We start from the raw sequence: 26,318 nt of genomic DNA on the forward strand, positions 1-26,318 counted from the left end.
AACTTGGCATGCGTGCTTTCTTACGTGGACTTCGAGACTAGGACCAACAGGTTGGAACCCCAAGGCTCTCCCTGTTCTCCTCTAGGTCCTCATACATGAAAGAGATGGATTGGGAAGACGATCCCTCTGAATAGCTAGTTAAATGGCCATAATCACAACATAACAACCTCTGATATAGAGAAGGACTCTGCATTTGAAATACTGCACATCTCTCTGCCCCTTTCTGCCCTGTGCAAAGGTATGCCTTAAGTAGTGTTAGAAAGGAAAGGGAAGAAGCATCTACTAGAAATTTCTTTCAGCGACAAACTGTGAAAGACCGGGTTTGGCACAAAAAGGATCAGTGTGTGTCTAGGTGTTTACCTCTTGAAAAGGCTGCTCTGTACCACTACCTGTTTTTAGGCTTACTACCATTTCCAGCTTTATAAAGGTTTTTTTGTTTGTTTGTTTGTTTTATCTTTCTGAAGCTGGAAACGGGGAGAGACAGTCAGACAGACTCCCGCATGCGCCCGAATGGGATCCACCCGGCACGCCCACCAGGGGGCGACGCTCTGCCCACCAGGGGGCGACGCTCTGCCCACCAGGGGGCGATGCTCTGCCCCTCCGGGGCGTCGCTCTGCCATGACCAGAGCCACTCTAGTGCCTGGGGCAGAGGCCAAGGACCATCCCCAGCGCCCGGGCCATCCTTGCTCCAATGGAGCCTCGCTGTGGGAGGGGAAGAGAGAGACAGAGGAAGGAGAGGGGGAGGGGTGGAGAAGCAGATGGGCGCTTCTCCTGTGTGCCCTGGCCAGGAATCAAACCCGGGACCCCTGCACGCCAGGCCGACGCTCTACCACTGAGCCAACCGGCCAGGGCCTATAAAGGTTTTTTAAGGGTTAATTGAGTGGAAAAGCAGACTACTCTCTCCCTTTTCTCCCTGCCTGAGGCCCAAGTCCAGCTGTTTGGTCCAGGAGGCTGTAAGCCAGCTACCACCAATCAGCCCCACTGGAGACTTGTAATTGCAAACAAAGTGCTTAAGAGAACGTAAACAGCCTTTTGAGGGGGGGTCCTTGCAAATCTGAAGAGAGAAGTGGACGCAGTTCCTGCCTGACCAGGAAATAAGTTTCCTAACACATGAGCACCAATTGGCAAACAGTGCAGAAGACAGTCTAATGGAATGCTGATGGGTGGGGTGTAGGTGGAGGTCCTGGGACTCAGAAGGAGGAGGGAGAATGCAGGACAGGCCTTACATCGGCCGGTGAGGATGTGGAGGGGCCTGTAGGGGAAGGGGTTGGCGAGAACAATGGTACATGGGGCCTTAGCACTTCTATCTTAGCGGTCGGTGGGACCTTTCAATGGGGTCCTCGAGGGTGGAACACTGGATTTCCATCCCCCTGGGGCACACGGCCTCTCCCCAGCCTTCCCCACGGTAGCAGAGAACATCAGCACGGGCCTTAAGCCAAAAACACAAGTCTCCTCCCTGCTGCCCCTCACACTGCACATCCAACCCTCATCTGCCACCTTGAGCAAAGCCCTGATGACCTCAGATCTGAGTGGCTGCCCCAGACACCTAACCTGTCTCCTTGTTTCTTGGCTTTGCCCTCAGAGATTCAATTTCCAAACAGCAGCCAGAGTCTTCCTTTAAAAAGGTACATTGAAACCCATCCCTCCCCGGTTCTCTAGCCTCCAGTGGTTTCCCACTGAACAGAGGCACGCCGCAAACTCCTTGCCATGACAGGTGGTGACCTCTGTCCAGATCTCTGACCTCCTTCTTCCACCACTCAGCAATGTGTTGATCTCTCTCCAAACACTCTAGCCTCCTTTTCTACCTCAGGTCCTTGGCACGTGCTACTGCTCCTTTCAGGAACACTGTCCCGTCCCCATTCCTCCCCCTGCCCCCGCCCAGATCTTGGCGTGCCTACTCCTTCTCATTGTTCAGGTCTCCACTCAAATGCTGCACTACTAGAGAGGCCTCCACGGCCATCCTATCCAATCATCTCTGAGCCCACTGCTCCCAACCCCTCACTACCCACACTGCCAACCCCATTTGAGATCATTTTAAGATACTTCCCAATGAAAACAGGGTAGACTGTCTTCATCCATCAGATGTGGCAGACTGTCTTCATCCATCACTCTCTTACCAGTGCCTAGAACAGTGCTTGACACTCTCTATAAATTTGTTGAATGAACCTATTAACTCAAACTGCTTTTGACAATGTTTACCCTTTTCACAGAAGATGGAACATTAGCTTTTTTTTTTTTTTTTTAATGCTGGACATTAGCAGACTCTTCTTTAATCTGGCAGCCTGGCATTGAGCTTCTGCCAAGCACTGGCACGCAGGCCTGTGTGTTTGTTATATTTCTGTGTGTAGATATAAATGCCTCACAAGCAAGGGCTACTCTGGAGGAGGAGGTGGAGAAGGAAGGCTCAAACGGCTGCCACCTCCCCAATACTCCCCTTTCTTTATCCCCTAACACGTTTCAGTGGTCCGTATGTGTTCTAAGGTTTAAAAAAAAAAAGTCTAGAAATGTTTTAGGCTTAGAAGCCTAAGAAACCCCCAGCAGAACTGAAATGTAAGACAACCGGTCTCCAGGCTAGTGCTACCCATCAGGGATCAGCTTCCAGCTAAGCCTCAAGGACCCGCCCATCAAGGTGCCCGGCAACCATGCAGCAAGTGGTATCTGCTCAGTGCCTTGCAAAGTCCCACTGGTTAAAGTCTCAGCACAGGCAGAGCCTGGACTGACATTCTAGCTCACTTGCCAGCTACATCCCTACCCTGGGCCCCTTTATCATCTGCCTGACTCCCTTCTGCCACATTCTAGAGGACTGGGGCAAGGGGCCATGAAAGTGAGCCAGCTCCGCAAGTTTGGGACCTCTGCGTCTCTATTTTGTACCGGCCAAAAAGAACAGAGGCAAATATACCTCCCAAAGAAGTCGTGATGATCTGGGAGAAAGTGAGAATTGATTTGCCAGCCTTTCAAAGGCTTCCTGTGGTTGTCTCCGAGGCTTCCACATTAGCGACTCCACAGCGCCACCTGCTGGCTGTCTGCCTCCACTAAGTCCCTTCCTGGAGCTAGGCGGGGATGCGGGTGGGATATGTCTTGGCTCTCTGGGAACCAAGAGGGTGTGAGCTCAGAACAGTAGAGGTCATGCAAGTTCCTATAACTGACAAAATCAGTACCCCAGAGAGGGCAAAATCTGCGCAGGGAAGGAGAGTGGGACCCTAGACCGTAACACCGCCATGCACAATTTCGATCACCAGATTCCCCAATAAACAAAGGACGGAGGTGCCTTGCTTCAAAAGCATTACTTGACACCCTCAAAAGCGAGTGTGCCAGCGAAGCTATTTTTCATAATGGTGGCTATTTGCAGCACAAAACGGCTCTTGGTGACGCCAAAAACTCCTCTCAATAGTTTGCCCCCTTGGTTTATCCAAGTGTTGATTATTCAAGGGAAAATATGAAACTTCACATGGAATATTAAGTTCTCCATCAACTGAAAACCAATTGGCCACAAAGAAAAAAACAGATCTTCAATGCATCTGTAACCCGAGGTGTACGAAGGATTTGACTGACCGAAGTGTGAGCAATCCCAAAGTTTTCAGATAGGGTGTGAAACGGAGGAACTGTACTAAAACTTTTTAACAGGGCCAGAGTCATCCTCCTCTGAGAATCCATTCCTGAAGCCATTCCCTTAGCACGGGCCTCCTGCACTTGAAATACAGAAGTCCATGTGGAGGGCGCGATGGGCAGATATAAATGAGGTTCTCTCTGAGTTCTCTCCCAGGACCTCTCAATTTTATAATATCCGTGGATTTGTGTTTAACAACAACCCAAGCTTCAGGCCAGGGCCTTGTCCGTTTTTCCATGACGACATGAGGACCTCCAGTTACAAAAGGGTGTGGGGCTTAGGATTCTGGGGCGGGGTGGGGGGTGGTATCACAGATCGGAGACGCCACTGTCTTGGCTCCGATAGGGTAGTAGTTGCTGAAAGGACCCCCGTTGGTACTGAGAACTAAGCCTGTTCTGGCTGCTAGGAGTCTGAGGTTCCTTCAGCCAACAAATATTTCTTGAACACCTACTATGTGCTGTGCCCCGTCCTTGGTGCTAGGCATAGAGCCGTAAACAAAACAGACAGATCCACGCTGTCCTCTAGAGTTTACGTCTTTGTGGGGGCCAGCAGATAGGCAGGGGAACAGACCACAAATCAGATAAAAAAGTAAACTCTACTATAGGTCAGATGATGGCACCTACTGTGGAGAAAAGAAAAGCAGGGGCAGAAATATAGCAAAAAAAAAAAAAAAAAGGCTCGGAGGGATGGCAGTGGAAGAGGAGCCAATGACCAGAGGTTGGGGACACAGAAAGGAACCTGCAAAGGACTGCATTCTATTGAATAGAATCTGTGAGAAGGAGGAAGTAAGCCACCAGGGCCTGTGCTGCACCCGTGGCCAGCGTGAGCACTGGGCAGCGGCTGTTAGATTTGCAAGGAGGTGCTCACGGGTGACCTTGCTGAAAGCCGTGGTATGGAGATGATGGGGACAGAAGCCTGGTTGGCTCGGGCCCCCAGGGGAATGGAAGGAGGGAAACTGCAGCCACAGGACCGACCAAGGAGCAAGGAAAGGGGGTAGGAGCTGGTGGCCCTTATCTGATTGTTCCCTGGCTCTTCCCTCCAGCCGATCAACCATCTTCGTGCGTCTCCACACCAACGGGAATCAGGAGCTGCAGTACCAGCCTGGGGACCACCTGGGCGTCTTCCCTGGCAACCGCGAGGACCTCGTGAATGCCCTGATCGAGCGACTGGAGGACGCGCCTCCTGTCAACCAGCTGGTGAAAATGGAGCTGCTGGAGGAGCGGAACACAGCTTTGGGTAATGGCGGCCACGCCAGGCACCCCGCCTGGCCCCTCCCAAGGGCCCTTCCCTTGTCCTTTGTCCAGGAGTTTCAGAGGCAGTGTGTGTCCGGGAAAACAACGATGGGGACAGAAGTCTGGTTGGCTCTGGTGGGAAAGACACCCCTTCTTGGCCCCAATCGCCAATCCAGGTAGAGGAGTAGGGCTCTGTCACCTCTAGCTTATGAGACAAAAGACTCCCCATTTCTGTTGGCTGAGCAACCTTGGCCCACCTGACTGATTGTCTACAATGCCCGACACCCATGGTTCATCATGGGGCTGATGCGGGCTGATGTGAGCTTCTTCCTTTATTTCTTTTTTTTTTTTTTTTTTTTGTATTTTTCTGAAGCTGGAAACGGGGAAAGACAGTCAGACAGACTCCCGCATGCGCCCGACTGGGATCCACCCGGCACGCCCACCAGGGGCGACACTCTGCCCACCAGGAGGCGATGCTCTGCCCCTCTGGGGCGTCGCTCTGCCGCGACCAGAGCCACTCTAGCGCCTGGGGCAGAGGCCAAGGAGCCATCCCCAGTGCCTGGGCCATCTTTGCTCCAATGGAGCCCTGCTGCGGGAGGGGAAGAGAGAGACAGAGAGGAAGGAGAGGGGGAGGGGTGGAGAAGCAGATGGGCACTTCTCCTATGTGCCCTGGCTGGGAATCGAACCCGGGTCCCCCGCACGCCAGGCCGATGCTCTACCGCTGAGCCAACCGGCCAGGGAGCTTCTTCCTTTTTGTGTCATCCCTGCCCACAGAGTAAACAGCAGCTGAAATCTGGCCCTGCCCCCTCTTAGAATCCTCCTAGAAGCTCCATGGCCCACCAGGCCTGAAACTGTATTTCTGACCTCATTAAATCAAGTTCCAACCTATTTCAGTGACCGTTCTTGATATTCCCGTTGAAGAACTTGCAAAGGCAGATGGGTCTCAGGGCTTCATCTCAGTAGGTACAGGGGAGCACAGGGCTCGGGTACGAGGCACAGCGGTGACCTTGCATGGCAGCCTGTGCTACAGTGACATCTCACCTTTGCAAAGGAGCGAGGGTGTGCAGTCAGGGCAGAAGGTGGAAGGAGCCTGTCATCAAAGCCCTGGGGAAAACCCCTTTGGAAGGCACCACTTTGGAGAAACCTTCTCGTAATAAACCCAAGCCAGCCAGTTCTTCCTTCATGTTGGAACTGTGCCTTCCTTGTCCTTTGAGTCCCTGATGAAGGAGAGGCTTGTGTTTAGGGCTTACATTAAATGAATGAAACGTACACAGAGGTGTACGTGTGCTAGCTAGAAGACGGACTGCCTAACTTCACACTTATGAGCTGTGTGACCGTGGGCCAATTCCTTAACCTCTCTGTGCTCCCACTGATCTCAGTCGCAAAAGGGAGATTAACAATAGCACCTACTACTCTGGTTTCTCTTCAGATCGCATAAATCTTTTGCCTTTTTAACAATAGCACCTACTATCTCGGAGAGTCTCATGAGTTTGGGGAGATGAGAAGGATTGTACGAAATCATAATATAAAGTGCTGAGAATAGTCCTTGCCATACGAAAGTAGTAGGCAAGTGTTAAAGCATGTTTGTGGTTTTAAACACTTAGAATCCCACTCAGGAGTGAGGGGCTGATACCGCGAGAGGACAGACAGAGCCAAAATAGACTCCTCACTCACGCTCCGTTGGTGGCTCAGTGCATAGAATGCCAGGGACTGTCTCGTGCTATTTTAATATTTGTTTTTTGTGGGTTTTTTTAAAATTTTTGGACTAGTCCGCTCAGTGGGCTTTGGAATGGCTCCTTGCCCCCGTGAAGTGGAGATGGGGGACATGGAAGGTGGAGAGGGTGGTTGGGCTCAGCCAGCCCCATCCTAACTTGGACCCAAGCCCTCAGAGCTCAGACTGTCCTTCCCCCACCCGACCCCCTAACCGCCACTGGGCCTCCACAGGAGTTATCAGTAACTGGACGGATGAGCACCGCCTCCCGCCCTGCACCATCTTCCAGGCCTTCAAGTACTACCTGGACATCACCACGCCGCCCACGCCACTGCAGCTGCAGCAGTTTGCCTCCTTGGCCACCAGCGAGAAAGAGAAGCAGCGTCTGCTGGTCCTCAGCAAGGTGGGTCCCTGCCTCCTACCACCCCAGGGGGTTCCTTTCCACCTCCTTCATCCTTGGGGAATTGTACTATATAGTATTACAATGATATTCCAGCAGATGGCAGTTCTGAGCAAGCAGTCCCGTTATCTAGTTTGCCGGCAAAGTCGCCTTATTGGCTGGTCCATGTGGGTTGGTCCTGACTTTCTGATTCTAAGCCCTGATAGAACAAGGGTGACCTCATTGAATCTCAGAGTCCTTTGACCACAGCAGAAATTGCCATTCCTCCTTCCTTTGGGACCCTGGAGCTCTCATTAGTTCCATCTTAGCCAATGCTTAGAAGAAAAAGAAACAGAGAATCCCACAATGCCCTGTTTTAAAGATAAGCCTTTTCCAGTGCAGAGGAGCTGTAGATGGGATTTCAAGGCAAAGGGGGCCTCCCGTGGAAAGGCAAAGCCAGCAATCACAACTGCTACTACCCTTGCTTAGAAACTGCGGACTCGTCTGCTCCAAGCTGCTGCAAAGCCTTGCTCAGGAAGAATCCTACCCAGGAAGTCTGACTGAGTCTCTCCCAGTGGGGGTCCCTCCCCAGTATGCAAGCCACCAGCAAAGGATGGTTTAGCTTTTGTCTGCTGTCCAGGAGAGGGGACAGAGTGCTGGTCAGCAAGGGTGGAGAAGCAGATGGTTGCTTCTCCTGTGTGCCCTGACCGGGAATCAAACCTAGGACATCCACATGCCCAGCCAACATTCTACCACTGAGCCAACTGCCCAGGGCTGAGGGGTTTTCTTAGGGGAAACTCTGTGAGATAAAATGGGAAGGGAGTCAGATACATCAAAACAAGTCTGACCCCAAGAGAAGGAAGGGGAAGAAGGTTGCGGAAGTGTCCAGGGTTCTCCATGCAGCCTAAGGAGAGATCGACACAGGTGATTGTGTCGGCTTCAGGTGGACGTCAGCTTCAGAGACAGCTGCTGGGCTCCTGGCCAGTTGTGCCCCTGCAGATGAAAGTCAGTGAGGCCGGAGTCTGGGAGGCGTGTCCTCACCAGTGCCCCACCCTATCAGTAAAGCAGAGGTGGTCTTTAGAGACACGGAGAAAGGCTTTGTTATCCAATGCACTTATAATAGTTTTACCCTCCTCAGAGTCTGGACCTCCTAGAACAGTGGTCCCCAACCCCCAGGCCGCGGACCAGTACCGGTCCATGGGCCATTTGGTACTGGTCTGCAGAGAAAGAATAAATAACTTACATTATTTCCGTTTTATTTATATTTAAGTCTGAACGATGTTTTATTTTTTAAAAATGACCAGATTCCCTCTGTTACATCCGTCTAAGACTCACTCTTGACGCTTGTCTTGGTCACGTGATACATTTATCCGTCCCACCCTAAAGGCTGGTCCGTGAAAATAGTTTCTGACATTAAACCGGTCCATGGCCCAAAAAAGGTTGGGGACCACTATCCTAGAAGCAATGTGGGACTTCCCAGGGCAGCTTCTGAGATGTAGGAAAAATAATTCCAGAGCTCCAGAGAGCCTCTCTGTTCCCAAGTAGCAGCTGGGCTTGGCTGTCAACATGCCCCCCCCCCTCCCGAATACAGTTGCCCACACCCTGACCTGCTCCTTTGGGGCTGTCATTTACCATCTGAGCATGCTCTCTGCAAATATACCTCCACCTCTGAAAGCCCACATACTGCACATCTGCATTCTGTACCTGCAAGTCCTGACCCCTCCACGGTATGTCTCTCTTGACCCTCACACACTATGGGAGCATGTCATGGTCAGGAGCCAAGATTCCGGGGCCAGAAAGCCTAGGGCTAGGCTCAGAACACTTTTTTCCTTAAAGGGCCAAGTAGTGAATCTTTTAGGCTCACGGTCCACTTGGTCCCTTTTGCAACTATTCAACTCTGCCACTGTAGCCCCGTGTGTGTAGAGAATACATGCGTGCATGGGTGTGGCTGGGTCCCAATCGAACTTGATTTATGGGCACTGAAATTGGAATTCTATATCATAGGTTTGTCATAAAGTAGTAGTTAGTCTTCCGCTGATGTTTTCCCCAAACCATTTGAACACGCAAAGCAAGGGAGGAGCCGGGTTTGGTTTACGGACTGAAGTTTGCCCCCCACCCCCGACCTAGATTCAAAACCCAGAATCACCCCCCCACCATAGGCATGGGACTTCCATCCCCCTCAGGGTCCTCTTCTGTCAAATAGGTCCAACAGTCACACTCATTTCATAAGGTCCTCGAGCGAGTTAAAACCGGGCACGGAATATTGACTGTGGATGTGTTAACTGTTATATTACTATTTTCTATTTGCCTTCTTCCCCGGACTTCCTCAAGCCCTCGCTGGAAATTTGTTCCAGGGTCTGAGTGAGAGCTCCCCTCTGTCCCTTTCCCTGGCACAGGGTTTGCAGGAGTACGAGGAATGGAAATGGGGCAAGAACCCCACCATTGTGGAGGTGCTGGAGGAGTTCCCATCCATTCAGATGCCCACCACGCTGCTCCTGACGCAGCTGTCGCTGCTGCAGCCTCGCTACTATTCCATCAGCTCCTCCCCGGACATGTACCCTGATGAGGTGCACCTCACCGTGGCCATCGTCTCCTACCGCACCCGAGGTGGGCCAAGGCGCTGGGAGAGCCTCCGGGTCTGCCACCCCCATGTCTACATCTCCCCCCACCCCACCCTGCCTGGGGCCCCTGCCGGTCTGCCAGAGCTCAAGTCCCTGGCTGGAGATCCACACCCACAGCCAGGAAGCTTTGAGAAGAAGCAGGGCAGACCAAGTGTCCCCTTAGACAGAGCCATCTCCATGCCGACTTAGGATGGGATTTGCATTACTCCCTTCCTCTCCCTCACACCCCCAAGGCAGCCGCTAGAACAAGCCACCATAACCATGCCCTCCCAGCAAGCAGGGAGCGCCCTGCTGCAGGAAGTTCAGCTGGTTGGAGGTCAATCAAAAACCTGACTTTTTCCTCCCGGACTTTCCCTTCTTAAAAAAGCAAGTGCTCGGTGCCTGAGAGAGTTCTGAGCCCAGGATTCCAGCACACAGAGAAAACACCCTGGCCGGGGCCCTTTTAGTAGGCAGGATTTGAATCCGATGCACGCCTACCCAGCAGGACCCCAGGCACGTTCACAGCTTGCACGCCCACCCCCAGCCGTCTTCCCCTTCAGAGGAAGGGGTCCAGGCAAGAAACTCCTAGGCAGAAACGTGGCGTTGGGGCTGCCAGCCTTCTGGGCAGAAGGGAGGGGGAGACCAATGACGGGGACGCAGGGGGACAGGACGTGAGCCAGACCACCTCGGTTGTTCCGCCAGATGGAGAAGGACCAATTCACCACGGCGTGTGCTCCTCCTGGCTCAACCGGATACAGTCTGACGAAGTGGTGCCCTGTTTCGTGAGAGGGTGAGTGGCGAATGCTGGGCCATGAGCAGCCGTCCCAAATCTGTGTACTGATGTCCTGAGTCAGGGCGGGTAGGCGGGCCAGCCCGAAGGGCTCTGGAGAGACGGCTGAATCAGATGGGCTCAACGTTCTGCATCCCTCCAAGTTGTCACTAGACGGAACACAGCAGAAGCTGAAGAAGTAAGTCCTCTAGCCAAGGTCAAGTCAATACAATGGATTGGCATCAAGTACATGCACTATGCTCGATGCTGAGGCTACAGTGGGGAACCAGGTGGATGCAGTCTCAGCCTTCATGCAGTTTGCAGACCAGGGGAGAGTCTATCCAAATTTTATAAGACACCCCATCTGTCCCCAGCTTCTGAGAAACAGGGGAGATCCAAACACCTTCCCCCAACCCTATCCACCAGAGCCTTCCTCCCCAAACCCAGTTTTAAAGGATATTCTTGCCTATAAATCGCCATACGTCATTGTGCACTTAAAAATTTGTTAAGAAGGTAGGTTTCGTGGCAAGTGTTCCTAACACAATCAATCAACCAAATAAAAAATAATACTATAAAAAAGAATGAAGGCTATGCCTGAACTCAGGCTCATGGTAAGTATCTGCTTTGTCAACCAATAAGTTCTCTACCTGAGCAGTGACCTTGGCCGGCCATGTTCCCGACTGTTGAAGGTAGAACATTCATGGGATGGCCCACATACCTTCAGGGGTGCTTCAGAAACAAGGTGTCCTAGCCCAGCCTCCCTGCATGGCCCAGGAATCCCTTTTAACACCCCCAGGTGACTCCCTGATTATAGATCTCATGGATGGTCCTCAATGAGGGGGTAATTTCCTCCACCCTCCCAAGCGACATTTGATAATATCCGGAGATATTCTTGGTTGTCACTGCAGGAGGTTGTTCCTGGAATCTAGTGGGTGGAGGCCGGGGTGCGGCTCAATAGCCTACAATGCACAGGACGGTCCCCACAACAGAGAAGTACACAGCCCCCGAAGGTCGGTAGTGCTGAGGCAGGGAAACCGAGTCCGATCAACCCACTGCTCTCAGTGGCTCGGCTCAGCACAGCACTGGGAATATTTGGGAAATGGAGGGATAGCCAGACTCTGAGGACCTCCTGCTTTGGGAATTATCCACGTCTGTGGGAACTCCCACCGCAGTGAGGGGCACCTAACCCAGGCCAAAGAGTTGCAGGTCCTGCTGTAGTTCTACCCAAGATGGCCGGCCACCTGGTCTACCCAAGACCCAACCGTTCTTGATCACAGTTGACTCAGGAAGCCTGATTTTGTCTTCCTGGTCCAGAGCGCCGAGCTTCCACCTGCCCCGGAACCCCCAAGTGCCCTGCATCCTGGTTGGCCCAGGCACCGGCATCGCCCCCTTCCGGAGCTTCTGGCAGCAGCGGCAGTTTGATATCCAGCACAAAGGTGGGTCCCGGGCCAGCAGCCACGTGCTTTCTGCCCCCTGGGCCCGGGGAGGCCCCCTGGGCCTCAGCAGCTCGGGGATACGTGATGGCATTATCTCTCCGTTACATCGCTGCCTGGGGAGGGTTGGGGGGGCGGGGGGCCAGTCCTGACCTGGCCCGTGGTGTTATTCAGAGGACCTGTCCAAACAAATCTGGCAGTCAGCTCACCCTAGGGCCTGGAAATTTCCCAACCCTGGTGTAATTCAGAGGACCTGTCCAAACAAATCTTCTACTCCGCTCATGCTGGGGCCAGAAAGTCTACATTTCTCTGATGGTTAAGATAGGACCCCTCCGTAAAGTTCAAGCAACCCTGGAAGGGGTGAGCATGGAGCCTTCGCCAATAGATGTGTGTGCTCATGGGAATCTCAGAGGCTCTGATGCGAGGGCAGGCTCTGCTGGGTGAGACGCACGCAAACGAGCTCACAGTGTTGTCCGTAAACAGGGATTTATTGAGCATCTAATAAACGCCAAACACTTCTGTAGGCACTGTAGGCGTGCCAACAAACAAGACAGAAAAAACTTAAAAACAAACAACCAAACAAAGAAACCTGCCCCTACGGAACTGTCACCTTTCTGCAGTATTTGCTCTGTGCTAGGCACAGTGCTAGTGTTTGGCGTTCATTTCTAACAATAACCCCGTAAGGCCGTTGCTGTTATTATCTCCGTTTTGTATGTGGAGGAAACGGAGGCATGGAAAGTTAAGTAAGTTGTTCACTGTCAGACAGAGCTGGGATTTGAACCCAGGCAGTATAGCACCGAGGTCTGGGCTCTTAGCACTTCCCACATGGGTCAGGTGGAAAGCTTGAGTCTCAGGCAAGGGAGGTTTGCTAAAGTCTGAGCACATGTAACCTACTTCTGTTTATGTGCGTGTCTGCGTGTGTGAGTCCATATACTGGCCTGCCGCTGTGTTCACGTACCTTTCTCCGCACGGTACCCCGCTGAGGCTCCCAGTAGCCCACCCCTGGCACTACCAGCCACCCCCAAATCAGGCATCAGAGCTGCTGGTGACACGAGATCTTCCTGGTCCCCAGGAATGAGTCCCTGCCCCATGATCCTGGTCTTTGGGTGCCGGCAGTCCAAGATAGACCACATCTACAAGGAGGAGACCCTACAGGCCAGGAACTCGGGGGTCTTCCGAGAGCTGTACACCGCCTACTCCCGGGAGCCAGACAAACCAAAGGTAACCCCATCTCATCCCCAGTCCCCCACCCGGCCTTCGCTCAGGCACGCTGGTGCACGCATGCAGGTCCCCTCCCCGAAGTCCCCTTCTCCTTCCTGAGTCCTCCGTGAAATCGCTCTGCTCTTCAGGAAGCATGGAGCCTAAAATTATCGATTTAAAATATTTAACAGCTCATAGTATAGGATGCCACTTATATGCAGTGTTGGAAACTGCCAAGTCCATAGAGACAGAAGGCAGATTGTGGTTGCCAGGGGCGGGGGGAGGGGGGCGTGGGGAGTGACTCCTAATCTGTATGAGGCTTCAGCTGGGGTGAGGAAAGGTTTGGAACTAGATGCTGGTGATGGTTGTACAACATCGTGAATGCACTTAATGCCGCTGACTCATACACTTTAAAGTGGTTAAATGGTAAATTTTATGTTATGTGTTTTTTAAAATACACAGTAAAAAAAAAACAACTTTAATGTGAATTTAAAAACATAATTAACAGCCCATAAGAGACCCGACCAGTCAGAACAGGCATGGGCCACACAGGACTGGAGCACACTCCTGCTGAATGTTGGGGAGGTCTGGGGGTTGGGGGGTCCCAGAAAGGGGGGTCAGGATGGCTGGGGTGAGGGGGAAACTCAGAGAATCTGGCCCCTTGACCACTGGCGTAGACGTAGATAGACGTTTTAACAACTAGGACAGCCAAGCCAGGTGTACCAGCTGAATGTCAGCCTCACCCGGTGGGAAGGTTCCTGGGCTAAAGACATCCCGGAACAAACCAGACAAGTTCCCTGGAGGCTGTAGCAAGCACCCTTGTGCCCACGTCGTGTTCTCTTAGCCCACTGCTTGCTCCAGCTGCAGCAGCTGGCTTTGCACAGGTGTAGCCTGACAGCCCCTTACCTGGCCCGTCTCTCGCTGTCTTCCTGGGGCTTCTCTGGTTCTCCTGCATAGGACACCTGCAGTAGGACCCTGCTCCTGTGAGTGTATAATATATAGTGTTCAACTGTGGGTCATCACTGGTTGTTGGAGAGAGGAGCAGGTAGACAGTGCCCTCTCTTATGCTCCTCCAGGTGATGGTTCTGGGGTCCTCGGCAGAGTTGAGGTCCAAAGTGGGGAGTGGCTCATTCATCTAGCCTCAGTTGACTTGCCCTCCTCCCCGATTTCACTCTTCCTAGCCCCCAGGGAACACCTCGCCAACCCTACTACCTGCCCAGAAGCTCCCGTCTCAGGCTCCGCTCCCTGGGGGTGGGGGGCCACGCGGCCCAGCTCCCCCTCACGGGTCCCCTGCTCCCCGCAGAAGTACGTGCAGGACATCCTGCAGGAGAAGCTGGCGGAACCCGTGTACCGAGCCCTGAAGGAGCAAGGGGGCCACATTTACGTCTGCGGGGATGTCACCATGGCTGCCGATGTCCTCAAAGCCATCCAGCGCATCATGGCCCAGCAGGGCAAGCTCTCGGTGGAGGACGCCGGCGTGTTCATTAGCCGGCTGCGGGTGAGTGACCAGCTGGCTTCTAGGCTCCCGTTCCGGACCCCATGCAGTGGCCTGTCTCCTCTTCCTCACCCCAGCTGTCTCGATGGCTAGGGCAGCCACGATGGCATCGCTGCCCTTTTCCCGCTTGTGGCTGGGGTAGAGGACTTAGGTGGTCCCGCCCGCAGGTGAGCGGAAGGGAGGAGGGCTGGGCGTGCAGGTGAGGTTGTTAAAGACAGTTGAGGGTTGTGGCGTGTGAAAAGTAGCAAGCGGGTAGGTCACTGGGTGGCTAGACAGAAACCATCCTGACCCAACTTTTCCTAGCCCCGGAACCAAGTGGTAGCACTGCCCTGGGCAGTCATGCAGGTTGGCCATTGCCCAGAAAGCTCGACCCCAGGGAGGCAAGTGGACGCTGTAAGCCATCCAGCCTTGGCTCCCTGAACTGTGAGCTGTGTCCGTCCAGACGGAGGGGTGCCTTTTCCAAATGTGCACAGAACAATGGCTAAGGGCAGCCCAGCATGCAAAGTCCGTGTAACCAACTGCTCCAAACAGAAAAAACTGAGTCCCCGTCTCCACAGAGCTCCAGGGGCGGTCCCATCCTCCCCCCTGCTACCCTAAATGAGCGGGAATCCAACATTTTTGCAGAAGGAGCCCTTGCTGTAAATCTGATTCGAAACCCCAGCAGGTTCAAGGAAATAAATAAACAAAAGGACTTCCTGGCAGAAGTGTCAAAGACCCAAGTACAGTTGTGGGGGGTGGGCATCCTCACTCAGTGCCTTTGGTATTGCCCTCAGGCGACACTTGCATAGACTCCTGAGAGTTCTGCAGAGTAAGGTTGAAAAGCCACCCCAGCTAAAAACAAACCCATTCTCCAGATGCACAGCTTTCTTCATAAACATCTGAATTTAAACCTATGCATCACGGTGTCCACATCTCCATGCTGTCAACCAGGGAGGGGTCCCCTGAGTGCTTAGTGGCACGTTTTCTTTTCTCCCATCTCTGCTGGTCTCTCTGGGCTGTGATGTTTCACGCTAAACCCTGGCCAGATCTGAGCTGGGCAGGAGTGAGGAGGGGGGTGGAACAGGGAAGGTGGTGAGGTTTCCGTTCCACCTTCTCACCTCTGTCCTCAGAAAGCAGCCGCATTGTTCCTGGATGGGAACGTGAGTGTCCATTGTCATCTGGGCTGGACAGGACCCCTGCCATGGACGACAGGGGGTCTTACACAAACAGAGTCTTGGAGACCTAGGGTGCTCCAAGGGGCGCAGCCTTATGCCTTGCTTCTTCAGGGACCATTTTCTTCGGGGATAGTTCATCCTGTGCGTTAGTGTGGCCGCCCCTCTCTGTGCCCTTGGCTGGCATTTGAGGGCTGTTCCCCGACTGTTTCTGCCCCTGTAGGATGACAACCGCTACCATGAGGATATTTTTGGGGTCACCCTACGAACGTATGAAGTGACTAACCGCCTTAGATCTGAATCCATTGCCTTCATCGAGGAGAGCAAAAAAGACACGGATGAGTAAGCTGGCCCCGCCCCATGGGCAGAGGGTGGGCAGATCCCTCTCTTCTGGGTCCTGATGGGTAAGGATGTCTGACCTCATGACCATGGCTTTCCCACGGAGGAGTCCCCTGAGACAGCAGCATCGCAACACCTGCAAACGGGTTAGAAATACAAATCCTAGGCCACTCCAGACATGCACAATCTAAAACTCTGGGTTTAGGGTACTGCAGTTTGTTTTTGTCTTTTGTTTGTTTGGTTTCGGGGTTGTTGTTTTTTTTGGGGGGGGTTGTATTTTTCTGAAATGAGAAGCGGGGAGGCAATCAGACAGACTCCCGCATGCGCCCGACCAGGATCCACCCGGCATGCCCACCAGGGGGCGATGCTCTGCCCATCTAGGGCGTTGCTCCACTGTAATCGGAGCCATTCTAGTGCCTGAGGCAGAGGCCGTGGAGACATTCTCAGCGCCTGAGCCAAACTTTGCTCCAATGGAGCCTTAGCTGCAGGAGGGGAAGAGAGAGAGAGGAAGGAAAGGGAAAAGGGTGGAGAAGCAGATGGGTGCTTCTCCTGTGTGCCCTGGCCAGGAATCGAACCTGGGACTCCCACGTGCCATGCCAACGCTCTACCGCTGAGCCAACCGGCCAGGGCCCGCAGTTTGTGTTTTAATACGTGCTCACCTGTGGGAACTCCAGCTTGGGATGCCGGCTTCTGCCTGGGGTGCCCCCTAGTGGAACAATGGCTCAAGGCTCTGAAAAGTTGTATTCTTCTGGTTCCCACCACCTCTCTCACCCTCCCCTCACATTGCTGGGAATGGTCTCATTGATGTAAACCCCAACTGGCATTCTTTCGATAACTCCACTCCTCTGGAAATTGCTAGAAACAATTTAGGGTACCCCAAGATGGGGACTGAGTCTCACTATTTAAACCTGATCATCACGCCACGACACAACCAACCTCACTTCCCCCATTGCCGGCCCCAGAATTCCTCGTGACTACCACTGTGCCCTTTAAATGAGGTGGGAATGAAGCCACCTGGTTTTGGGGGGCCAAAGGCACACATTCCACCTCTCAGGCACCCTCCAGTTTTCCCCTGATGACACAGCAGTCTCGAAAACCTAGTTTTGTGTCCAGAAGGCTCACATTACTGCCATCAGCATCACAGCTCCTTTGGTTGTCACAGAGCCCCTTGATGTCACCATGTCCCTCTCCCTGGCCAGTTGTGTCGGTGAGCGAGCAGTCGCTCATTTGTTAGTTCGTTCATGACAAGCCACAGCTGGGTACCGGGTGCTGTCCCAAGACCCCGGGGCTGTGGAGGAAATGACGGTGGGGAAGCCCACGTGCACAGAGGTCAGGGGACCCTCGCTGGTGTCTGTAAGGAAGCGGGCTCGCTCCTGTGGTGCTAACTCCCTCCTCGCTTCTTCCTCCACAGGGTTTTTAGCTCCTAACCGGACCTCGGACCTCGTTCCCAGACGGACGGCAGGGGGCCGCCCCGTGCGCTCCGGCGGGGGTGGCAGGTTGCGTAAGCGTGGACACTGCTGAACCTTTCCTTCTGGGACCCCGTGTGGCCCCTGCTCTGCCTCTGGTCCTGTCGCCACCATGTCCTGGTTTTCTTCCTCTGGGTCCCCACCTCTCGGTGTTTCCTTGGCCCTTCTTGGGTTTTCTCCCGGCGTTTTCCTGCTGCAGTGCCATGCCCTTATTCTCCGCAGTGGCTCTTACACAACTGTCCCCCACCTCCGCCAAGGACACACCAGCGGTGCGTGAAGACAGCAGAACGTGGGTGTCGCTTGTTTTCTGGGGCTTCCCTGGGGAGGCTGCAGGGACCACACAGGAGAGTTTTCTGAGCCAGTTTCCCTGCCGCTCAAGTCCCACCTCACCCTTTCGTATGACGTTCTGGTCGTGTGTACGTGTGACGCGCCTGGGTCGCTGTCCCTCCTCTTGCCTGGAGGAGCGCGTTGCCTGCAGACCCTCGGTGCTGAGAACCACGCCCTGGCCTGTGTTGGTTGCTCACATGTCCATGACTGAGTGTCCGGGCCTGTGTCCCTGTAACATTGGAACTACCCTAGTAATCTTGGTTATAAAGGGTCTGGGCGGGCAGAGGGGCATCTGATGAAGGGGGAAATCTCTAATGAAAGGGAGGACCAGAGAACTAGATGCATTTAGGCTCTGGCACAGTTAGAGGAGCCCTGTTGGGCAAGTAACCCATGGATTGAATGGGACAACATTCCCCCAACCCACCCACCCCAGTCCCTCCCGGGGCAATCCCAAACAGGATGCTAGAGTCCAAGGGATTGTGCTGGAAATAAGAAGCTTCACATCTTTGCCACCCAGTGACTTTGGATAAGTCTCTTATCCTCAGTTTCCCCTCTTGTAATGTCCCAAAGCTAAAAGAGTATGAATGGCTCAAACTTCAAAGTGGTGAAGACTGGAAACAATATCAAGGGAGAATATCATCATTTTTGTTTTTATCCCCCCCCCTTCAAATGGGGCTGCCCCCCCCCCCCGGAGATAGAATGACAGGAGTTAGAGTGCATTAGGGTGGGGAGGGAAGCTGGGATGAGGCACCGTGTGGCTTCTTCTCCATCCAGGCCCGCTGCCAAGGGTGGACGAGCCTGGCCTCTCTGCTTCAGGCCGCCTACACGTGATTCCCCCAACACGTGTAAGCTGCTAAAATAATGCTAAAAAATAAATTGTCCTTGACTCAAGTTTTAAAAAATGGGCAGCCAGGTCATTAGCAGGAATCCAGGCTGGTATGATTTCTCCCTGGCCAGCAGGCTGCTGAGTTTACCCTCTCTCAGCCAATGGCATGAGAGGGTCCCTTTTTTACACTGAAGTGCCAAAAATCAATGGCCAGGCATTGCCCAGAGAGAGCCAAGAAGTCCCAATGCCCACCTCCAAGGGACTGCTCTGGGGGTGTGCTCTGGGCCCCCAGGGATGGGAGGGACACATTCAGCCAGTCCCATCCTCTGTTCAACTTTGTCACACGGAAAGACAGCATTTGCTTTGTACAGAGCACAACGGCCATTCCTTTCTTGATGCTCCAGGGGATGGGCTTACCAAAGAGAGAGTGCCCTGGCTGGCTTTGGAAGGGCCTTACCATGTTGGTGCCAAGGAGGTGTCGGGGAGGACTCAGCCCCCAAGACTCTTTAAGTCAAAGAGGAAATTATATCCTACCTGTCTCCACCCTCCCTGTCAGCTCCCGTGGTGTCCCACCCCCTGGGACAGACTTATGACCTCCCTGCTGTCCTTGAGTCCTGTGTCCCCCTGCTCAGGTGTCCATGGGCGTAGAGACCAACTGTGCAGCATGCTCCCTGACCCTGTCTAACCGGGGCAAGCCTACCGGGAACCCCGCCTTCCCTGCAAACAGGAGTCCCTGTCCTAGTAGCTCTCCTTCCAGGGACTTTCTGTCTGACCCGTTGAGCCTAAGATATCACGAGCTTCCCAGGGGGCTGAACCGCTATGTCCAACCTCCAGCAAAGGGGAATCAGTCAGCGTTTCCCCTCTCTGAATTCAGCTTGATGCACGAATGCTTTTCCATCACCCAATAAATACTGTGAGCCCTCTGTGCCTGGCACCTTCTTTGCATATCCCTGTCCTTCTAGAAGCAGGCAGACAGATGGAAACATCATCTTGTTTTATCAGGGAGTCCAAAGAAAAGATTATATAACAGAGATTCATCTTTCTTCCCAAGAACTTTTTTTTTTTTAACTGAATACCTTTCAGCCACAGAAGCTGCTTCATAATTCCTGGCTGGAAAACAGAAGACTAGACTGATCTGCTTCTCTCGTTTGTCAGAACCCCTCACCCCGAAAGCCTGGCTGTAATGAGCCTGTCAAGAGAGGGAAGAGAGCGCAATCCTGATTGAGGGACCAGAACTCTGATCCGGGGTGTGTAAATGCTGCCCTCTTGTGGTGGTTTTTAGTTCAGTCCCAGGAACCAAAAAAAGAGGTGCCCAAGTTCGTTTAACAATAACAGGTGAGCAAAAATAGGGTTGACTGGGCTTTTGGGGGTTACCCAGTTTACAGACCTTTCATTTTCCTCTCCCTCCTTGAATTGGCCTGTAGTAGCTCCAAACCCGTTTAACAAAAGTGAGTTTGGCCACTGAGAATGGCCCAGGAGTAATGGGTCCTCCCCGGAATGGTCACGTTCTTCTATCATTATTAAGGATCTAATTCCCACACCTTGTGACAGAAACAAGCAGAAGTAAACTCCCCGAAAGGAGAAAGGTTTGCCTTTGGTTTCTATGGAGTGAGACAGCCAGGTGGCTTTCTTTTGGGGAGGAATGCTTCAGACCCACCAAAATGGGAGTTTGGGAAGCTGACCTGAGTCCAAAAGGCGAGATCGACTGGCCCTTTTTGTTGTTAGCTGGCCATGTTTACTTGTGTGTTTTTGTCTCCGCTGCCTCTATCTCCAAATGAGCCCCTGTTCCTGCGGATGCCTGTGGACCTTCTTGGGTTTGCATATTCACCTGTTATAACAGGGTGGATGGACAAAGCTGCTGCCCTAAGATGCCAGGTTACAGTACCCGGCCCACTGAAAGTGATCACATTTAATCTTTCCCACTTTTTTTTTTTTTTTTTGGCCCCTCCAGTATGAAGAAGACAAGGGAAGCGTACAGAGCAAAATCCAGCTTCCCTCCTACAAACAGAACCTGGTACGCAGAGACACAGCTCTTAGAATCCACATAAACATCTGGGGTTTGAGAAATGGTTGGGTTCCACCAGGGTTTGGGGAGACACGTTTGCCAGAGAGAAGGAGGGGGGAGAGGAAAGACAAGGACAGAAGGGGGTGGAGGGTAAACAGAGGACAGGGTCAGATGTACCCAGCTTTGGAAGGCCGAGGAGGGTCGGAATGGTTAAGAGAGACTCTAGGAAGATGGTCAGGGACCGAACAGTGTGGAGGGGCAAGTGGCATATTAAGCAATCTTGACTTTATTTGGTAGACAATAGAGAGTCCTTAAGAATGTTTTCAAGAAGGAAAAATAAGGTTATGCTTGGAAGAGAATGTTCTGGCTGCGGGCCCGGATGGCCGGCCTGTTTGACCTATCGGCAGGTGATTGCAGCAACGAAGGCTGGGATGAGGGAAGAAAGAGATGTGGCGATAAAAAGAAATTCCAGGGGTTGCATCAATAGGACCTGGTGACCTATCTCTCTCCAAAGATGAAAACAAACAAGAAAGTCAAGATTCTTGCCCCGAGGTTGAGAAAGGGGGCTTGGGAGATAAAGCAAGGTCCCGAGAAAGATGAGCGTGCAATGCTGAGGTAGCCAGCTTCTCCCCACGTCAACAGGGTCAGTCCTTCCAAAGTTCAGCCAGGTCGGGCTACGCAGAAAGACAACTGACCCCAAGGTCAGTAGACCTTGGCCTCGGAACACAGGCTGGTCTCGCCGGGCATGCTGTCAGCTGCCACCTGCTTTGGGCTCCAAAAGGAGGTCAGTTTTGCCCTGAGTCCAAAACACGTGAGGTTTTCCAGCCCCAGATCATGGGGCACACGGTTCCTGCCAGAATGGGCAAGCCAGATGTCTGGGCCCCCTTCGCCCCGACAGCACCAGCCCCTGCGATGTCCTTTTAATTCCCGCTGTTAAACCGTGGACTTGGGATTTTGTTTATAGCTGGTCATTTTTATTTGTATATTTCCATCTCCACGGCCTGTCTGCAACACAGTCTCTGTGTCCGCCTTGTCCACAAAGCCTTCTGTCTGAACCTGCAAATTAATCTGACAAGGTGAAAGAACGGCTTAGCTGAGCTTTCTGTATGACCTGTCCATACTCCCTGCCTTCTCCCAGCTCTTGTCCCATCTCCCGCATACCAGGGTCCTGTTTGGGCTCAGGAATTAAAGGCCGGGAACTGAGATGGAGGGATCAGAGGTCTGACAGTCTGCGGGAGGGGCCCTGCCTCCCAGGGACTCAACCCAGATGGTTCCTCTGAACCTGAACTTGGCCTTTGGGGGCTGACACCTGCCAGGCTTCTCCAGTCCCCGCCTGGTGGCAAAAGGGCGTGAGAGGAAAAGTAGCCTCTCCCCAAACACTGATGTGTCTCAGATGTGAGGACCTGAGTCAACTTTCACACCTGGAAAGCAGGTCTGTTTTGGAGGTCTCCTCTCCAGTCAAAGCCACATACAAGGGAGGAATGCATATGCCTTGGTACGTTAATGAGTGTGTTTTGTCCCGGAGTGTGTGAGCAGTTCTGAATGAGTCGGACAGCTCTGTCTGGTCCAGGACAGAGCCCACTCTAAACGGGGCAGCCCTGGCAGGCAGGAACCAATCTGCCTTAAAGATGCCGCTTTCCAGAGTCTTCTAGAAAAAGACTTCAGGACATCAGAGAGCCCAGACTTGGCTCCTGGGCTCTTAGGAAACTTTGGCCTGGAGTCTGTCAACCTCGGCACTACTGGCTTTAGGGGCTGGAGAATTCCTTGTGGTGGAGGCCATCCCAGGCATTGGAGGATGTCCACACACTAGATGCCACTAGCAGCCCCCAAATCGTGACAACCCAACATGTCTTCAGACGTTACCAGCTGTCCCTGGGGGCAAGCCGAGCATTCCTCAGCCCTGTGGTTTTGTCATTGTGACCTGCTGCCACACTGAGGTGGGGAGGATCGCATGGGGGCACAAAACGGTGGTTTCACCAGCTCCCCCCCAAGACATAAGGATGACAGTTCTGTTTGAGTGACAGGCTCTGCCCTCGGCGTCCGTTCAGATGAAGACCCACAGAGGCCCGGTGCCGTCCGTGCCCTGTCTTCCTTCCTCCGCCCCGTTCTCCTTATTGCTGTGTTGTCACTGTGGTTGTAAGACCCGCTCTGGGCTGGGCAGTGATTTTTCTGGAAGGCCGAGAGCGAGCGCCCAGATGGCCGGTTGCCCGCAAAGCGAAGCTGTTCCCGTGGTTTCCGCTCTGGGCTTGGGGAGCTGGGCCGATGGGCAGAGAGCAGTGTCTGCTCTGACTGCACACACGCTGTCAGAAACGTGGACTCCCCCTACCTCTGAGCTCTCGCTGCTGCTAACCTCTCTGCCGAGTGTCCCGTGCGCTCCAGCGCCCTCCTCCGAGGACCGCCGCCCGCCCCCACACTCTCTGCCGGGTCGCCCAGGCTGTGCCCTCCGCATGCTCTCCCTCTGTACAGTTCTTGTCTTCTGGCCAGACAGAATCCGACACCAGTCTACTCCTGCCTGTTTGCATTGTGGTTACCAATATTAAAAAGTGGACTCAACATGGCCGACTGCTGTCTTTTGTTTGGTTTGCTTGGCATTTCTCATGCCTCTGCCCACTGTCGCGGGTCAGGGGCCCCCGGGATACCCACTCTGAGACAGAGGTGTCCGGACGCATATTGGGGGGGGGTCTTGGGAAGGGAAAAGTGAGATGAAGGGGGTAGGAGCAGACCAACTAGTTAGAGGAAAAGCATCACCTGCAACATTCTCTCAACCAAAACTTCGGCCAACCTGGGTGTCCCTCTGCAGGGAATTGCGAAGATGACCTTCAGGGTGAGGTGCGGGTCAACGACAGGGCAGGAGCCAGTGTCTGGCTCCACACCGCCCCGTACAAGTTTGTCCATGATGGTAATGGCTCACAGTGATTAAACACTGCTCTTCCCCAGAACACTCTGACATGTTACCATGACTCTCCCCAGTGTAAAACTTGGGAAACTGAGGCAGAAAGGGATCAGCCGGTGTGGGCAAAGTCGGCATGGCTGGCAAATGTCAGAGGTGGAGTTTGGACCCAGACTGTTCTGCTCTAGAATCTGCCTTCTTCTTTATCACCCAGTGCTGCCGATAAGAAAGACGTCGGCTGTCACGGTGCAAATCCCGGCTCTTCCACGTCCTCGCTGTGTGACTGTGGATAAGTGGCCCAAACTCTCTGTGCCTTCATTTCTTTACTGTAAGATAAGCTGTGATTGTTTCCAAGTCACTGCATTGAGATAGGATTGAATGGGTAAACATAGGCAACACAATATGGATGGAACAGGACAGAGTAGCCCCGTGTTACAGAACAGAAAAAGTTTGTCCACTGGGCCTAGCAGAACCAAACACTAAACACCGAGAACTGCAGTGGAGGAAGATTGGCTACTTTATGATGAACTTTGCCATCGGGGAGAATGGAAAGCTAGTGTTCAAAAACCCCAACCCCCCTGTGGTGTGTAGGATACTAATTATTTAGGGCAAAATCTCATGATTCTGTAGGTTTGGGGGTTTGGGGTCATGCTGGGAGCTGATTAGTCAAGAGGTAGGGTAAGGGTAATAAATCATTTCTTTACATCCTGAAAACAGCTCTGAAGTCTGTCCTGGCGTCCCTCTGTCTGGTTTCATCAGAAAGTAGCCGGGGAGTTGTCCCACCTTAGGGCTCAGGAATTGGAACATAACTTAGGTCAAGATGTTATCTTTGCCCGCCAGAGGCTCAGACCTTGTAATCTTGAGTCAGGTCCGGACTATGGTCTTCTGCTGCCTTGGGGAGTGTTGATTATGGGGATGGGGGGGTGGGGGAAAGGCTAGGTATCTATGCTGGGAGTGGGGAAGATGATTTCTAAAGCTAGAATTTAAAGCTAAATTTCATCAGGTTCATAAGGACCCTCGGTTTCAAATCCACGAGTAAATGCACTAAGATCCACGCTCTGGTTCCTTCCCAACTTTCTCAACCCTTTTCTCTTATTGAACAGCCCCATCTTGATGTCATTTGCCATTTGGTGCTTAGGCCCTGGGCTCCTCAGGCTTCCTCAGCCCACCTGCCATCGCGGGAGTCACTTATCTGAAAAGTCGGTTCCTGGTCTCTCCCCACACCTGGCTGCCCTTTAGCGTCCACCAGGAATTAGGGTCTGATACCTGCTTAGGTCTTGAACCATCTCCCCTGCCTACTTCACACACTCTGCCGTTCTGACAGGCCCTCCCTCAGAGGTGGCTGGGGACTAGTTAACATTTATATATGCGTCCTGACTGAGGGGAGCTTTTGTTGCCAGGCAACCAGGTGAAAAATCCAAGTTTACACACACACACACACATACACACCACAGACAAATATCTTCCCAACCACAAATCCAAAACAGAAGGCAGTAGGAAACAAGTGTGTGTGTGTGTGTGTGGGGGGGGGGACACAAAGGATTTTTGAGTCACCAAAGATCAATATAGAATATATTGAGCTTCCCAATCAGTTTCATAGAAAAAACGTACTTTGGCCCTGGCCGGTTGGCTCAGCGGTAGAGCATCGGCCTGGCGTGCGGGGAACCCGGGTTCGATTCCCGGCCAGGGCACATAGGAGAAGCACCCATCTGCTTCTCCACCCCTCCCCCCCCCTCCTTCCTCTCTGTCTCTCTCTTCCCCTCCCGCAGCCAAGGCTCCATTGGAGCAAAGATGGCCCGGGCGCTGGGGATGGCTCCTTGGCCTCTGCCCCAGGCGCTAGAGTGGCTCTGGTCGCCGACGCCCCGGAGGGGCAGAGCATCGCCCCTGGTGGGCAGAGCGTCGCCCCTGGTGGGCGTGCCAGGTGGATCCCGGTCGGGCGCATGCGGGAGTCTGTCTGACTGTCTCTCCCCGTTTCCAGCTTCAGAAAAATACAAAGAAAGAAAAAAAAAGAAAAAACGTACTTTTTTCTTTGTACCCTTGGCAAAAATCACCAAGAGAGCCAAAGCAGATAAAGCATTTACCAATCAGAAGGGTCAATATAAATAGAGATTAACCCGTGTCGCCGAGAGGAAATCGCTTTAGCGAGGGCCTCTGGAGGGGGAATAAGATTGTTAATCAAATAGCAGATGACTAAAACCAGACTTTTTAACAACGTTAAATCTTTACATTAGACTTGGGGGTTTGGGGGTGGAGGCGGTCAGGGGCAGATGGTCCCCTCTGTTTTTTCCACTAGAACTCAAGAGTTGAGGTCGGACATCCATATCAAAAGGCCACTCAGTTCCTTTGTAATTTACTGTTTCCAAGAAATTGGGGATCTTCAAGGGCGGTCAGTTCTGCTCTCCACACTGCCCCTGGCCCTGGTCTCACGGGGATGTGATCCAGTAGAGAAAGCTAAATGCCAAGAAAGCCTCTGAGACACACTATAAACTCAGAGTGGTTTTAATTAAACCTCAGGCACTGAGTAATTGAATCGGTTTTGTTGTGGAGGCTTTAAAAAGAGTCACTAATGGAGATGCAGTTATTAGCCGACGAGCTGTCGGCAGAAGTCTGTGGGGAGAAAGAAACCTGTTTCTTTTTCCTCCAAGAGACCATGCCTCATCTTCCATGACAAGTACACCCTGGCCTCACATTGCCCTTCCAGAAACATCTCTGTCGACCAGTCAAGCCTTTGCTCAAAGGTATTCAGTGCCACCAGGGACCAGAGGAGGAGGACCAACCCCTCCAGCCAAGAGTCAGGGCCTGCTCTGGCAACAGGCAGCCTTCTCTGCTTCTGTTCACTTCTTTGCTTCCCACAAACTTTCCCTTCTGTGGGTTTGCCCTAATCGTTC

The 26,318-nt window shown here is 52.9% G+C and overlaps 1 protein-coding gene across 5 annotated transcripts in view; it reads left to right on the forward strand.

The window, feature by feature from the left end:
- The window catches only part of NOS1 (nitric oxide synthase 1), a 154,823-nt gene extending 137,142 nt beyond the window's left edge, over positions 1-17,681 (forward strand). For all 5 annotated transcript variants that reach the window (XM_066370812.1, XM_066370816.1, XM_066370814.1 and 2 more), the window contains 9 exons: positions 4,650-4,843; positions 6,784-6,953; positions 9,326-9,536; positions 10,232-10,319; positions 11,613-11,734; positions 12,804-12,952; positions 14,235-14,429; positions 15,801-15,919; positions 17,328-17,681. In XM_066370812.1, the coding sequence (XP_066226909.1) occupies positions 4,650-4,843; positions 6,784-6,953; positions 9,326-9,536; positions 10,232-10,319; positions 11,613-11,734; positions 12,804-12,952; positions 14,235-14,429; positions 15,801-15,919; positions 17,328-17,343 (1,264 nt within the window). In that variant the 3' untranslated portion in view covers positions 17,344-17,681. The remainder of the gene's footprint in view (positions 1-4,649; positions 4,844-6,783; positions 6,954-9,325; positions 9,537-10,231; positions 10,320-11,612; positions 11,735-12,803; positions 12,953-14,234; positions 14,430-15,800; positions 15,920-17,327) is intronic.
- The last annotated feature ends 8,637 nt before the right edge of the window (positions 17,682-26,318 follow it).

This window comes from Saccopteryx leptura, chromosome 2 (assembly GCF_036850995.1).
Source record: "Saccopteryx leptura isolate mSacLep1 chromosome 2, mSacLep1_pri_phased_curated, whole genome shotgun sequence".
NCBI lineage: Eukaryota > Metazoa > Chordata > Mammalia > Chiroptera > Emballonuridae > Saccopteryx > Saccopteryx leptura.